General features: G+C 43.3%; 1 protein-coding gene across 3 annotated transcripts; it reads right to left on the bottom strand.

The window, feature by feature from the left end:
* Positions 1-9334: 9334 nt before the first annotated feature.
* PTTG1 (pituitary tumor-transforming 1) lies at positions 9335-13831 on the bottom strand. Of its 3 annotated transcripts, none has more exons than XM_026858228.1 (6): positions 13673-13831; positions 12791-12893; positions 12300-12478; positions 10797-10890; positions 9843-9992; positions 9335-9479 (listed from the first exon to the last, which is right to left on the bottom strand). In XM_026858228.1, the coding sequence occupies exons 2-6, from the start codon at positions 12870-12872 to the stop codon at positions 9400-9402; spliced, it is 585 nt and encodes a 194-aa protein (XP_026714029.1). In that variant the 5' UTR covers positions 12873-12893; positions 13673-13831; the 3' UTR covers positions 9335-9399. The 3 variants fall into 3 exon arrangements, with proteins under 3 accessions (XP_026714029.1, XP_026714028.1, XP_026714030.1); XM_026858227.1 differs by having other exon boundaries at positions 13689-13830; XM_026858229.1 differs by lacking the exon at positions 13673-13831 and adding an exon at positions 13569-13665.
* Positions 13832-13953: the final 122 nt, after the last annotated feature.

Genomic DNA, 13953 nt, shown 5'->3' with positions numbered 1-13953 from the left:
CAGCAGCGGCTCCCTCCAGTGGCCCAGCCGGCCCGGACGGCCTCAGCCTCCTGCGGCCTGCTCGCCCTGCGCTGCGCACAGGGTGCCGCTTCCTCCACCGCTCCTCACACCGAGAGCTCTCAGCCATCCCCCTACCCTCTCTTGCTTTTTCCCAGCACCCACACTGAACCCCTCAGATGCTGTTACCGAGGTCTCTGGATCCTTCCACAGCCATCCCTGTGTCATCATTCACAGTGGTAACACCCTCTCTCACCTGTGAAATATGTTATCCACAGGTAACCCAAATCGTGTCATCAGCCTTTTGACCTCATCCTTCAACACTCCCACCCAGATTTTTCCATCTTTACTCAGGGTCTGGCCCTGCCATCCGCTGGAGAACAGCAATCCAGAGAGTTCAACACCTTGCCGGGTAGCGTGCCCTGCCTCGTGACTCCGGTGTTATTGCACGTATTCATGACATTACAGGAATTATGAACACTTACCTTTGCCATAAGTACATACAAGCATGTCCATATTTAAATTCATATTAGCGTCTACATTCACAGATGAAGACTGGACGTACACAGCACTGAGCTCATGATCATCACTGCAATAAAAAGGGCCTGGCTTTCCCCACAGGCAGAAGTCTTCCCTCCAGAAAAGCAGCCTTGCCCCTCAGGCCACCACAGCAAAGGGCTGCCCATGCCAAGAGAATGAGATCTGTCTCTCCTGCCAGCATCAGGACCTCTGATCTCAGGGCTGTGGGGAGGACAGCTCAGCTCCCCCCTCACCCAGGTATGGCAAGGGGCTGTCTGTGCCCCTCGCTGTTAGTGTGGTAACATCCAGTTCTGCCTCCACTGCATGAAGTTCACACCATGGACTTTCCCACCACATGTGCAGTACCAAACCTGAGAATTTCGATTAGTTTTCAACCCACAGCAGGCAATAGGGGAAAAAGGCACCAGAAAAATGGCAGCTCCCAGTACTGCTTAGCTACACTTGCTCTGCAGAGACTTTGTGCTGCAGTTTGGGTTTTGAGGCATGCCAGTTTCACTGCTTTGTGAGGGAAAGGTCAGAACTAAAGGCAGGATTCTCAAAGCAGTGCTAGAGCACAATTCAGGAGAATTTAAAATTCTGCACAAGTCCAACACACCTATGGATACTGACAATGTTGAAGCCACAGTCCCAAAAGAAACACCCTAGAGCCACATTGCCACCGGTGCAGTCACCCAGACACCCCGCCCCAGGATTCTCCCAGCTCCACACACTATTGGGAAGACTCAGGCAGGAGCTGTGCTGGGACAGGCACTGCCCGGCCCACGGCCTCTCCCCACATTGCTGGCAGGGCCCTGCACTGGCAGCAATCTCCTCCAGCCCTCGCTGAGGGGTAAAAAGGCCAGACAGCACAGGCTCCACAGCGAGGGAGAAGAGCCAGGGGACTATGGTGGGCAAGCCGTGAGGGTCCGTGGGTCTAGGGCGAGGCAAAAGGGAGTCTGGATGTGTCCACATAAGCTGCAATTACACCCTCCTGACTGCAGCACTTTTGAAATTCCTATTTTTACCCAGTGCTCTATGAAAGTTTTGCTCATGGAAATTTTGTCTGAATTAGGAAAGAGCAGAAGATGTCTCTATGAAACACTGGAGCAGGGTTAATTGAGCACCCACGTGAAGGTAGGACTCAGCCAAGGCTGCAGTGCTGTAACAGGCTGGATGCACAGCATGCACCCCAAGGGTCATTTTTAATTATGCTGGTGTTCTACCTCTGGACTGCTGGACAGAGGAAATTAGGACAAATTTACCTCCAGAGCTGCCCCAACCATGTTGGTTTTTTTTTCTGCAGGACCTTTTCTCAAGTTGGAAATACACTCTTGTTACAAGGAGAGGCTGACAGTTCAGCTCCAAAAGACATTTTTATCAAGGAGGCTCAGGGTTAATTGAAAATGAAACCAAATGCATGTACCTGAGGCCAAACTGAATGCCTGAACGTAAAAGGTTCTTTCCTAGACATTTAAATAGCTCAAAAGACAGCTGTTTGGCAAGGATTTTCTCCAAGAGTTGTCTTCCTGAGGAAAATATTCAACCCCAAAATACCTTGGTTGTGAGCTGAAGCATAAGTGCCATTAAGCTCGACACTGCTACAAGAACATTCCTCAGTCATATGACAAGGTAATAAAGGTTTTTCTCAGGTCAGAAATCAGTGTTTTCTGGGACCTTCTGTTGTCTGTTTTAGAATCTATGAAGCTTAGTGTGCTGGTTTTGACTGGGATAGTTAATTTTCTTCACAGTAGTTAGTATGGGGCTGTGTTTTGCATTTGTGCTGAAAACAGTGTTGGTAATACAGGAATGTTTTTGTTATAGCTGAGCAGTGGTTACACTGAGTCAAGGCTTTTTCTGCTCCTCACACCATCCCACTACAGGGGGGAATGAGCAAGCAGCTGTGTGGTGCTTAGCTGCCAGCTGGGGTTAAACCATAACAGTCCTTTTTTGGTGCCCAGTGTGGGCCTTGAGGGGTTTGAGATAACAACAGATTTGATTGGAATGTGTTAGAACGAATTTATAGCTGTTACTGCTGTTTAGCTATTAATCAGCAGGCTCCTGAGCTTGCCATCAGGCTTGCTTACCTTACTGCATATTAGTGCTTGTCGGGGACTTTTTGCTTTCACTGCTTGCTGTACTGCCCTACTGCTTATCATCTTACTCTGCTGTGCCTAGAAACATAACAGCAATGGCAATGCACCTGGGCTGGCAGATGGCCAGGGCATCACTGCTGTTTCTGTGCTGCTGTACTGGACAGGCTGGAACTCCAGTGTGAACTCAAGTCAAAGCGACTGTGACCTGTGGATGAGTCCATGTGGAAGCAGGACATCCCAAAGCATCTGTGGCCGTGTGTAAGTTCACACCAGAGCAGGTACATCTCAAAACATTTGTGGCTGTGCCACAGCAGATACCTCTGAAGGGACTGTGTCCAGTGCACCTCAAAGCATCTGGGGCTATGGATAAGTCCATGCTGCAGCAACTACCCCTTGAAGCATCTGTGGCTGCACATGAGGTCATGCTAGAGCACCTCAAAGCATGTGGCTGTGGATAAACCCAGAGCAGGTACACCCCTGGAGGGACTGCAGCCATGGGTAAGGCCATGTTGGAGGACGTTTACTTCTGAAGAGACTGTGGCTATAGGTAAGGCCACACTGGAGCTAGAAGTTGAATTGAAAATACAGTGAGGGAGATGTTGTCACCAAGAAGGATATATCTCCACACATGTCTATCACCCTGCATCATTCTGGCTATTCTTTGAATTTTCAGTGTCCCATGCTAAAAAGCTTTCCTTCCCCTGTTTCAAATCCCTTTGTGTATAGCTACACCAATCATTATAACATCTCAAAGGAAGCATCTCTAGTTCTACTTTAAGTAACTAAAAATCATATGAGAAAAAGAAACTCCATCACCAAAATGGTGATTCCATCTTACCTGATGTTAAAGGTCCTCAGCAACTCTTAAGACAAGTTTAGCATCTCAGTGATGTCTTCACAGATTGGATCTTAGATCTTTTTCAGTGCTATGTAAATCATTATGACTAGTCATAATGAGATCAAAGTCTGTTCCTGTTCCTGATTTAAACTTCCAAAGTTAGTATTTGGGATGGGTTCAGATCACTTCAGACCATGATAGCAAACGCCAACACATAAAGGACATACCTGATATATGTCCTTAAGTAAAGAATTCAGATCTGCAGGAAAAATACTGCCTCAGAATAGTTTTCAAAGCAAATATATATTATAGACTTTAACCCTTCCCCTCTCCCAGTCTTTACATGTTCTCCCTATGCATAATAATCTCAATTTTGTCCCTTGACTAATTGAAAGGGGAATCACTTCTACTTGAGCCTGTAGCAATTCACTTGAACGGGCTATATGATACAGAGGGACTTACAAGATGCTTTTACCCATTGGCTACATATTTTGAGCAGAAGTGCTCAAAGGAAGCCCAGCCTGAGCCACTGAAGACCCACATGTGAAGGCCTCCAAAGGCTCCATGTTCCATAAGGCCCGTGGAAATAGTTTGGCTAGAACAAAACACCAAACATATCTAGAACTAGAAGCATGTCTTCAGCTCCATGAACCTCCCTCCAACTTCATTAACTGGGGGGTGTTACCTCACCTGTTAGAAAAGCACAACACACCTACCCAAGCTGTTTGAACACTGCTTTTTCATCCCAGCATTCTTCATAATCTGACTGCAAGAAAATACACATTAGGGCCATTTTATAGCTTTTCCCTATAATTTTGTAGATCATTTGAACACAACAGGCCCACAATGCTTTTAACTTCTCCCAAACTGCAGTTAGAAATAAATGTATCAATTATGCTTTTCTTAGATGCTTTGCAAAGTTATATGCAAAAACATTATGCTTGAATTAAGATCCCAAACAACCAGTTACTAAATATATAGCGTGTATATAAACCGTATATAAACCTCATTACAGACATGTTGATCTGATCAGTCCCTGTGTCTCTTGGAGCATCAGTGAGTACCACTTTGGGGCTAGTTAGAGGGACATTACTGTATTTCTATGCAGTGCTTTGCTAACAGTAACAAAACTACAGTGAAACTAAAAGTTACAAGATTCATGTCTTTGCTAACCCTAGAGAGACCAATTGCCTCCAGGCTTCTAATTTCTGTTCTTTTTAAACAACACAAGATACAAACGCCCTTGAATGATATACTATTCCCTGTAGTCACAGGGTAAAAGCACACTGAATTCCTTAGTGCTGACTCTTATCCTCCATTTCACGTTAATGAAGCAATGAGACCCATTACAGATGCCTGCACTGTGCATGATGTACCAAAGGCAAACATCATCACACCACAGCTGTCAGGTTGCAGGAGCAAGAAGCTGTAATACATGCTGTTACCATGGTGCCACCCGCTGCCAGAACATTACAAATAGGATGAATTATCTGATGTGCACTGAAGTAATTTTACTCAGTCTGCTAAAAGATTATTTTTATATGAATCTCCATGTTCTCTTTACAGAAATTCAGGTAAGGATTTGAAGTGATTCTCACAGCCTGAACGCTGTCAGTGAAGATGTTTTACAGAGTGATAACCAACTGAAAAGGTAGTTGCTCATGTACTTGGTTACAATCCAGATTTCCCAATCACGGTGCACAGTTACACTTGGCCTATTAAGGCTCATTCAAACTGAGCACAAGCCATGGAAGCATTCATTTTCATCACAGTCATGGCACTTAAAATCCCAAATATATCTCATACCTTTGCAGGAAGCATAAACTGATCACACAAGTAAACCAAAACATTACAAACAGTTTCAAACAGGGCTTCTATTAAGCAGGGTAGTGCTCAAACACCATTTTGAACTTAAGTTGCATCTATTCCTGACAATACCCCAACAGAAAGTAAAACTTTGTAAGTATAAAAAGCCATGTATGTTCTATCAACATTAAAACAGTTAAGGAAGTTGATTTTTCAGTCCCCAGTAGAAGTCAGTGTTAATGCCTAACTGAAATGGCATGAAGCAGTGCAAAATTCCGTGTCTCAGGCAGCCAGCACTTCACGGGCTCGCACCAACTAGTTTTGCAGCTCTGAGGCTAAGAGAGTTTATATTTTCTAAATAGGAGACTATGCTCTTGTGACTGTGATCTCCTCAAGTCACTGCAGGGAGGAACCTCATTCCACAGGTTGAGTCTCATCAGAGCTTTGTTCTCATGCAGGTCACAGGAACATGCATTTCCCTTTAAGCCTAGCCAGCTGAGTTGAAGAGTACATGAAATCAGGAAAATAAGAGCCAGCTGACACAAATGGATCTTTCTGATGAATGTTTACAAAATAAGGCTTTGTAAAAGCAAAAACTCAGACTTTTATTAACCAGAAATGCCAAGGAGAACAAACAACCCAGCATTATGTACACTATTCTAAGAAAGAAAACCACTCCCCGTCACCTAAAATTTGGCACTGAGAATTATCATCTAACCAAAATCGAAGTTAACTTCATCATGTATCTGCCATAGAGATGTCTTAACTCTGGGTTATGTCACAGATGTGTCTGAATTAGACATTAGCATTGATTTATTTTTAATCTTTTAAACCAAAAGGATCATGGCCAACATTTTAAAAAGCTAATCAATCTTTAAACACCAAATATTAATGAGCTGTGGTGTAAAGAAAACTGATTTTTGCATTGTGTTGCAAAATACAGATTTCTGCCCCATACACAAGATCTCTAGCAACAGTCCTGTTTTGGCTCAGAGATGGGCTTCATGATGAAATATACCTTTTTGATCTCAACTATTTATAGGTAAATCTTGAAAACCTTGCTTGCTTCTTACTCAGACCTAACATTGACTGGCATGTGTTGCAGAGACAGTATTTGTAGAAAATCAGTTGAAACCCAAGAAAGGATCCTACCGAAAACATTCCTCTGCACCCAAAACACCCTTTCATCATTTTACAGAACAAAGAATATTGGGGATGAGTGAAGGACACAAAACTTATGACTGTTTCTTTTTCCCTAGACTTTGAAAGTATTTCAGAATTTAAATGAAATAAGATTATACCAGCATGAATTTAGTTTACTCTAGCATTATTATCTAATGTTCTACACAGCAGCAGCATTCACTCTCATGCAGACAGACCAGCAATACTCCCAAGTGACTCACACTGAGCTTCCTGCACACCCACTCCACTGAACCCACAAATAAGTTTTTGGGCTTCAAGATTAAATTCCATCAGTACCAAGAGGCCTATGTGAATCATTCAATTATCACCTTTACAAACATTATACAAATTGTATACAAACGTACACAAAATTGTGCAATCCATTTTAGTATGAAATCCTACAACTAGCAAGCATGCTTTAAATGTTTTGATGTGTGCATGTATACACACAGATGTACATGGTACAAAAAGCTTATTTATAGAGGTTCAATTAATAGATCTAGATGCTTGATCACAGGGAATATTTTAAATCAGCCAAGGAGTATATAGCAAAGAACTAGTGTCTCTCTCCAGATGAGATGTCTGTTTGTACATACAGAAAGCTATAACCTGCATTTATGCTGATTTAGTGTCACATCCTTACGGTATCTCATACCACGTTATCTGGTGTTTTGCATACCAATGATTTTTACCTGCATAACAAGTGGCCACGTGATGGCACTGTGTAACCACTTTCAGTGCCTTAGTTACAGGCATTTTTCTGCAAAAGTGGGCTTGGACTATTTTCTTCTAGCTAGTTTGAACTGGTGAAGACAAAAAGTCAAAGGAAGATGTGTTCTGTTACTTTTTTTATAGTTACTATAGCTTAACTCCTGTAAGTGGTAGTCTATATCCATCAAACTTATATCTGAGCTGAGATAGCCAAGTTATTTCTGAATCAAAAACTATTAAAATGCCATTAAGGATCAGCCAAGACCTGGAATTTCTGCACAAAATTTCCTTAATCATAATATTTTTTTTCTGTTTGGTTTGATATTCCTCTGAATTCTTTGAATTTTTAACCCAAAGACAAGAAACTGGAAATAAAGACCAGTATCATATAATTCATTACAATTTAACACTTCGGCTAATACCTTGTCAAGGAAAAAACAGAATGAATGTCTCTTCACATTCAGAAACAGCAACAGCAGATTTCTATTCCTAACAGATTGAAGGTCACAATTTGCAACAGAACGATGAAAATGGGTTTCTCTGCTCTGCCTGCTACCTTTTCCAAGATTAAAAGGAGCCTTCATTACTTGCATCATCACAGCAGGGCAAATACATTCCCTACAGCATCTGCAAGCCAGACAACCTACCAGGAAACACAATGGCTCCTTTGCTGCCTGCTTTTTTAGCTTTCCTAGAAACAGCAGCATGAAAGGAGCATGGTTACACATTCACATCTCCACATGCAGTCAGGTTGCAGTCATGGTATGCCCCCAAGTAGCAGAACTGTGACCCACACCAAATTAAACCCATTCCTTAGAACATTTTCATCTTTTAGTCAACTTGCAATCATTAGAGCATATTCCTTGTTACTTCAGACACTACTGTGTGAGCTGAAAAGGTGGTCTTGCCACAGGCTGCAGTTATGTAGCATCACAGTGTACTAATCTTAAATCTGACATAGCAACTCCTCCCATTCAGAGCTCAGGTGCATCACAGAAGAGCAGAAGGGCCTTCTGCCTTATCAGATGACCAGAACACAGGCATAGCATTGTGATTCATGTTAAGGATGAGCTAAAAGCTGAAAGGAACTCAGGCTGCTGTAATCTGACTAGATCAGAGCACTACCAAGGAACTATAAAAGCAGTTTAAAACTTATGTGAAGGCTAACCACTGACCTCTACAACTGACTTAAGTGATGAACTGGACTTGAGGCACTTACAATGCAAGGGAAAGATTATTGTACCTGTGTCCTTATAATTTGAAGGATAGGGTTCCACCAGCCTTTTCTCCCAGAGCATAGACTGTACCCAGCAGTGAGAGCCACATAATACCATGACAATTAAAAGCAGTCTATAGCTGCATGAGAATTGAACATACACCATCTTAGGCAACCACTGTGAAAAGCAAACAAGTTCAAGAAAGGAAAAATGCCAAAAGAGTACTAGCTCTACACTAGATATACAGATTAGTTTTAAACCCTTGCATGTTTAATGGGTAAAGGATAATGTTATGTAAACATTATTTGTTGAAGGGCAACAAAGCTGGTGAAGGGTCTGGAGCACATGTCATACAAGGAGCAGCTGAGGGAACTGGGGGTGGGGTGGGGTGTGTGTTAGTCTGGAGAAGAGGAGGCTGAGGGGAGACCTCATCACCTTCTACAACTATCTGAAAGGAGGATGCAGAGAGCTGGGGATGAGTCTCTTTAACCAAGGAACAAGCAATAGAACAAGAGGGAATGGCCTCAAGTTGCACCAGGGAAGGTTTAGACTAGATATTAGGAAACATTTCTTTACAAAAGGGGTTGTTGGGCGTTGGAATGGGCTGCTCAGGGAGGTGGTGGAGTCCCCATCCCTGGAGGTGTTTAAGAGTCAGGTCAACATAGCACTGAGGGATATGGTTAATGGTTGGACTGGATGATCTTCAAGGTCTTTTCCAACCTAGAATCACAGAATCATCTGCAAGACAGTTAAGTCAAAGTGCCTCTTAACCTGTCATGACCACTTAGTCAAATCAGCAGGTACTACTAACTCCTGGATATGGTTCACCACAGTGTATTACAGTCTTGCTTAAAAGCTTATCCAGGCTCTGCTTTAATTGCTTGTCAGATAGCCTCCTTTTCAAAGCACTATTTTACTACCTACCTCTTGGGTCTTATGAAAATAGACAAGTCCAGTATTATGCAGGTTAGACAAGCCTTTATTAAAATACAGAACGACATGAAAATTGAACTCAATAGAAAGTTCAGTATATATATTAAATGTCATAATTTGGAGGTGGCATGTCAACAATCTCATCCAGGGTAGCAAGGAAGTCAGTAGTTGATTGTAGCAAGTCTGCAAGTTGGAAATAGAGCAAATCAGTTTCTCATGAAACCCAGAATGTATACTCTAACATAAGCTAGTTCCCAGTGGATTAGCATAAACCTTTTGAATGACCAAAGGAAGCAGTTTGATAATCCAACTCCACCTAACTGATCAGCTAGTGATTGCTCAGCAACATCGCTTTGAGACCACTACCAGTACTAGGTTTGACCCATTAAATTCACCTTGACTACATACCAAAAGCTGTTTGATAATAGTGTGCTATTTTGGTAGTTAGGACAGCAGTGGCCGTTCACTACTGCAGCCAACTAGCTTCCTTCCCAAATCACTAATGAGTACTGTAGGTACTGAAACTCAAGCTAAGCTTCCACTTACTAGACTCCCATGAGAACTCTTCAATCTTCACAGGTGAAGGAACCATATTCACACATCTGTCATATGTCCTTTCAAACATCATGAGAGGCACACCACACAGGTTGATATTGCTTACTTTGAGATCTTCAGGAAGATCAAAACTTTCAAAATCTGTTTGAGAAAGGCACACTGTTGTTTAGTAACAATGTACAGTAGCAGTAGCCTGGGAAGCTGCAAATTCTTCTAGATTAAATGAAGTGGGATCAGGTCCAAAACAATCTAACAATCTCCTCCTATGGGGTATTTATTTACAGCTACACCTTAGTTGTCCAAAACCACACACTACCACTTATCAAAAGACTGGGCTTCATAACATAACTGCTAATGTGAAGCAGGAGCTTTTAGTAATGTCTTTCCAATCACTACACCAAGTCAACTTCAAGTACAGCATATATGATTCACCAACACTGAAGTAGCCTTTGGTATAGTAGTTTTTACACACTTCCACATGAACTGGATGGTTTAAGGACGTACTCTGAAGGACTGAACATAGCACAGCCAATTGCAGATACCTTAAGAACAGTTTTAGAAGTTTCTTCTTCCAACTATTCTGTGCTACAGCTGTAGCAGCCTCTTCAGTTACAAATTACCACCTTGGCATACACTCTTAACAGAAGTCTACACTTCACTACTGCTTAAATATTCCTCTGAATACTTGTTGTCTAGTTGACACTTAACGAATTAAGAGGCTATATCATGCTTATTTGGAACTAGTTTCTTATCACCATAAAATGGACTCAGACTAATACATATCTGGATCACAGCTGTTGCAGTTAGAAATATTTAAACAAGAATGAGATGGTATTTCAGAAGCAGCAAGCACCTAGCTTGTTTGCCACAAAGGCTAAGTCTTACAACAATGTCACTCATGAAAGCCTGACTGTTCATTTTAATAGTTACACCAATAGTTCTTACCTTGAGGATCATAAGGAAACATATTTTCTATTTCTGGCCAGTCTTCTTCAGACACTGCATCGCAGCTTTCTAATCCAGAATTCTTCTCAGTTATCTTAAAGAGAAGTCACACTATTTGAGCTACTGTAGTTTCCCAGTGTAGTACCTTTGTAGTGGCTTTTCTGTGCTATACAGATCTACAGATAAGAAGAATGCCAGCCATATAGTCCTCAGTGATGCCTAAATTCTAATACTTTCAACACCCCCCCTTCAGTGTTGTGTCCAGCTCTGGGGCCCCTCACATAAGGATAGGGACCTGCTCAAGTGGATCCAGAGGAGGCCAGAGATGATCAGGGGCTGGAGCACCTCCCCTGTGAGGACAGGCTGAGAGAATTGGGGTTGTTCAGCCTGGAGAAGAGAAGGCTCTGGGGAGACCTTAGAGCAGCCTTCCAGTACTTAAAGGGGGCTACAGGAAAGCTGAGGAGAGACTCTTGATCATGAAGGGGGGGGGGGGAGTTTCAAACTGAAAGAGGGTAGATTTAGGTTAAGTATAAAGAAGAAATTCTTCCCTGTGAGGGTGGTGAGACACTGGCACAGGTTGCCCAGAAAAGCTGTGACGGACCCCTCCCTGGCAGGGTTCAAGGCCAGGCTGGACAGGGCTGTGAGCAACCTGGGCTAGTGTCTAGTGGAAGGTGTGCTTGCCTGTGGCAGGGGGGTGGAACCAGATAATCTTTAAGGTGCCTTCCAATCCAAACCACTCTGATTCTATGAAATAAGCTGGAGATGGGCAAATGCTTCAACTGAGTTTATACAGTGTAGTACTATATACTGTGGTAACAAATGACTGCACTAGAACATTTAGGCTCATAATATTAAACTCCTTATACTTAACATGTGAACAAGGCTAACTCAGACTATTTTCTCTAGAGCTATTTCTTTGCCATTAGGTATCCCCCAAGTTGTTGTACTACTTCTGCCTACACAGGTGTACTGCTTTTGTCTCAGGTAGTTATTTTTCTTCCTAGTAGCTCATATTCTGGATTCATGATGAAAACAGTGTTGATGACACACAGCTGTTCCAGCTATTGGTGAACACTGTTTACAAAGCATCAAGGTCCTTTTCTGCTTCTTATGACCTCACCAGTGAGCAGTCTGAGGGTATACAAGATGTTGGAGGGAGCACAGCCAGGGCAGCTGACCAAACATATTCCATACCATACGATATAATGCTAAGCAATGAAAACTGCTGGGGAAGTTTGCCATGGCTGCCATTGTTCAGGGCAAGGCATCAGTCAGCTGGTGGTGATAAACTGGTTTTATTTTTCTTTGACAACTTAATAATTAAAAGTATCAATCTCAACCTGTAAGTTCTCACTTTTATCCTTCCAATTCTCTCCCCCACCCCACTGAGGTGGGAGTGACCAAGCAGCTGTGTGGTGCTTAGCTGCCTACCAGGGTTAAGCCACAACAGTAGGTAAATGATGTATTCCACACACCCCCTCTGTAGAACTGTGTTGTACTCACTTTGCTTGCAGTGCAAGGCTGATTTTTCTGTCTTAGCTTTTCCATCTTGCTCATGACACCTTGAGTTCTATTCACATTTCCAAGAGCCTTTCTGACAGAGTGAGATATGGCTGGAGATGTACTGATTGCTTTTTTAGGAAGTGGAGTACTAACTTGTGTTCTTTCAGATAAAACTTTTGCTGAAGAGTGAGAGGAAGAAAAAACCCAAACTTTAGCAGCATATCAACCCTAAAACTTGATTCAGTAAACACACGTACTGGAAAACTAAGCATCATAAAAACCATCCTTCACCACTTACAACTCACAAGTCAACATCTGTGATAAAAGCACAGCGTTATTGTCATTTTTACAGTAATTGATCTGCTTAGCAGAATTAGTTACATGAGTAGATACAAGAATAGAAAACTATTACTGTTCAGAACTGTGAATAACAAAACATGATTTATGCACTTCGTTTGATCCCCTACTGGCTATGGGCAGCATATACGCACAAGATCCTGAAGGCAGTCTGAGCTGATTCTTAGGAGCACCAACTTCACCGTTCTCCTTATCAATAAAGATAAGTGTTGCCATCTTCAAGTTGATGAGACTGCTCTGAAGAGTCCATACAGGAAAAAAAAAGAAAGTCATTCTTGTAATTTCTTCCACCACAGCACACTTTTTAAACAAGCCACATTCAAAACAATGCAGCTGCCATGCACTGGTTCCTAGAGAAGAGGGAACAAACCCACACTTACATCAGTTCATAGTAGTTTAGCTACAGACCTTTACGCTTAAAGGCATTATTAATGCACATAGTAGCCTCATAAGCCCAAGAGAGCTTGCATACATTTGGGAAAGCAGCAAGGTCTCACTAGCAACCCCACACAGAAAAATCTAATACTTTGGCTTGCTTTGTCACTTCCTTGTAGCATTTAACTGTTTCCTCTATACGGGAAAAGATTACACCTCCAAGTTTAGCAATCCACTCCTTAGCTCAACTTGCAGGACTTGCAACAGCCAAGAACAATGCCAGTTATTTTACTAACAGAGACATGTTTTCACCAAGAAAATAAACCAAGAGAGGATATACTATGTAAATAGTCCGCTACTGGCTTTCAGCCCCATCTGAGCACTCCCTTGCACAACAGCCAGGCAGCTACCCCCGGAACTGTCCCCACTATTAAGCATGTGGGAAAGCGAGGCCTCGCTCAGGAGAAATCTGCAGAAGCAGCTGCTTTTAACTGGCGCAGCTTGAACTCAAAGGATTAAACACGAACCAAGACTCACAGCCACAGCCCTCGCCACTTCTGCTCACAGCTCCGGGCGCCCTCCGCTCCCGCACTCGGGACAAAGCCCGGCTTCAGCCGGGGAACGCCGCCCGCCCCGCTCACCCAGCCGAGGGCTCACCTCCAGGGCCCCCGGGCGCTCCGGAAAGCGGCGGCACTCACACAAACGGCATCAACCACGCCGCGAGCTGCACCAAGACCGAACCGAGCCCGGACGGCCCAACCGCCGGCAGCTTTTGAACCGTCTCCGCGTCGCTGCCCATTGGCTGCTTCAACTGAAGCGCAGCAGCCGATTGGCTCAGCAGCGCCGCTGCCGCCTCCCCTGCTCCCCGCGGCCCCGCCCCCGCGCCGCGTTTGCGTGATGACGGCGTGGCACCGCCCCCAGG

Source organism: Athene cunicularia (genome assembly GCF_003259725.1).
Source record: "Athene cunicularia isolate RWA chromosome 13 unlocalized genomic scaffold, athCun1 chr13_part1, whole genome shotgun sequence".
NCBI lineage: Eukaryota > Metazoa > Chordata > Aves > Strigiformes > Strigidae > Athene > Athene cunicularia.
Note: the sequence above shows the minus strand (reverse complement) of the source record. Positions and strands in the feature narration are given on the sequence as shown.

Excerpts from the sequence above, each read along its gene's own strand:
- PTTG1 (XM_026858228.1), bottom strand. The coding sequence starts at position 12,872 with ATGGCAACACTTATCTTTATTGATAAGGAGAACGGTGAAGTTGGTGCT. Across the intron at positions 9,993-10,796 it reads GTTTCCTTATGATCCTCAAG|ATTTTGAAAGTTTTGATCTT; the intron begins GTAAGAACTATT and ends TTTCTCAAACAG. Across the intron at positions 9,480-9,842 it reads AGAGTTCTCATGGGAGTCTA|ACTTGCTACAATCAACTACT; the intron begins GTAAGTGGAAGC and ends TCCAACTTGCAG.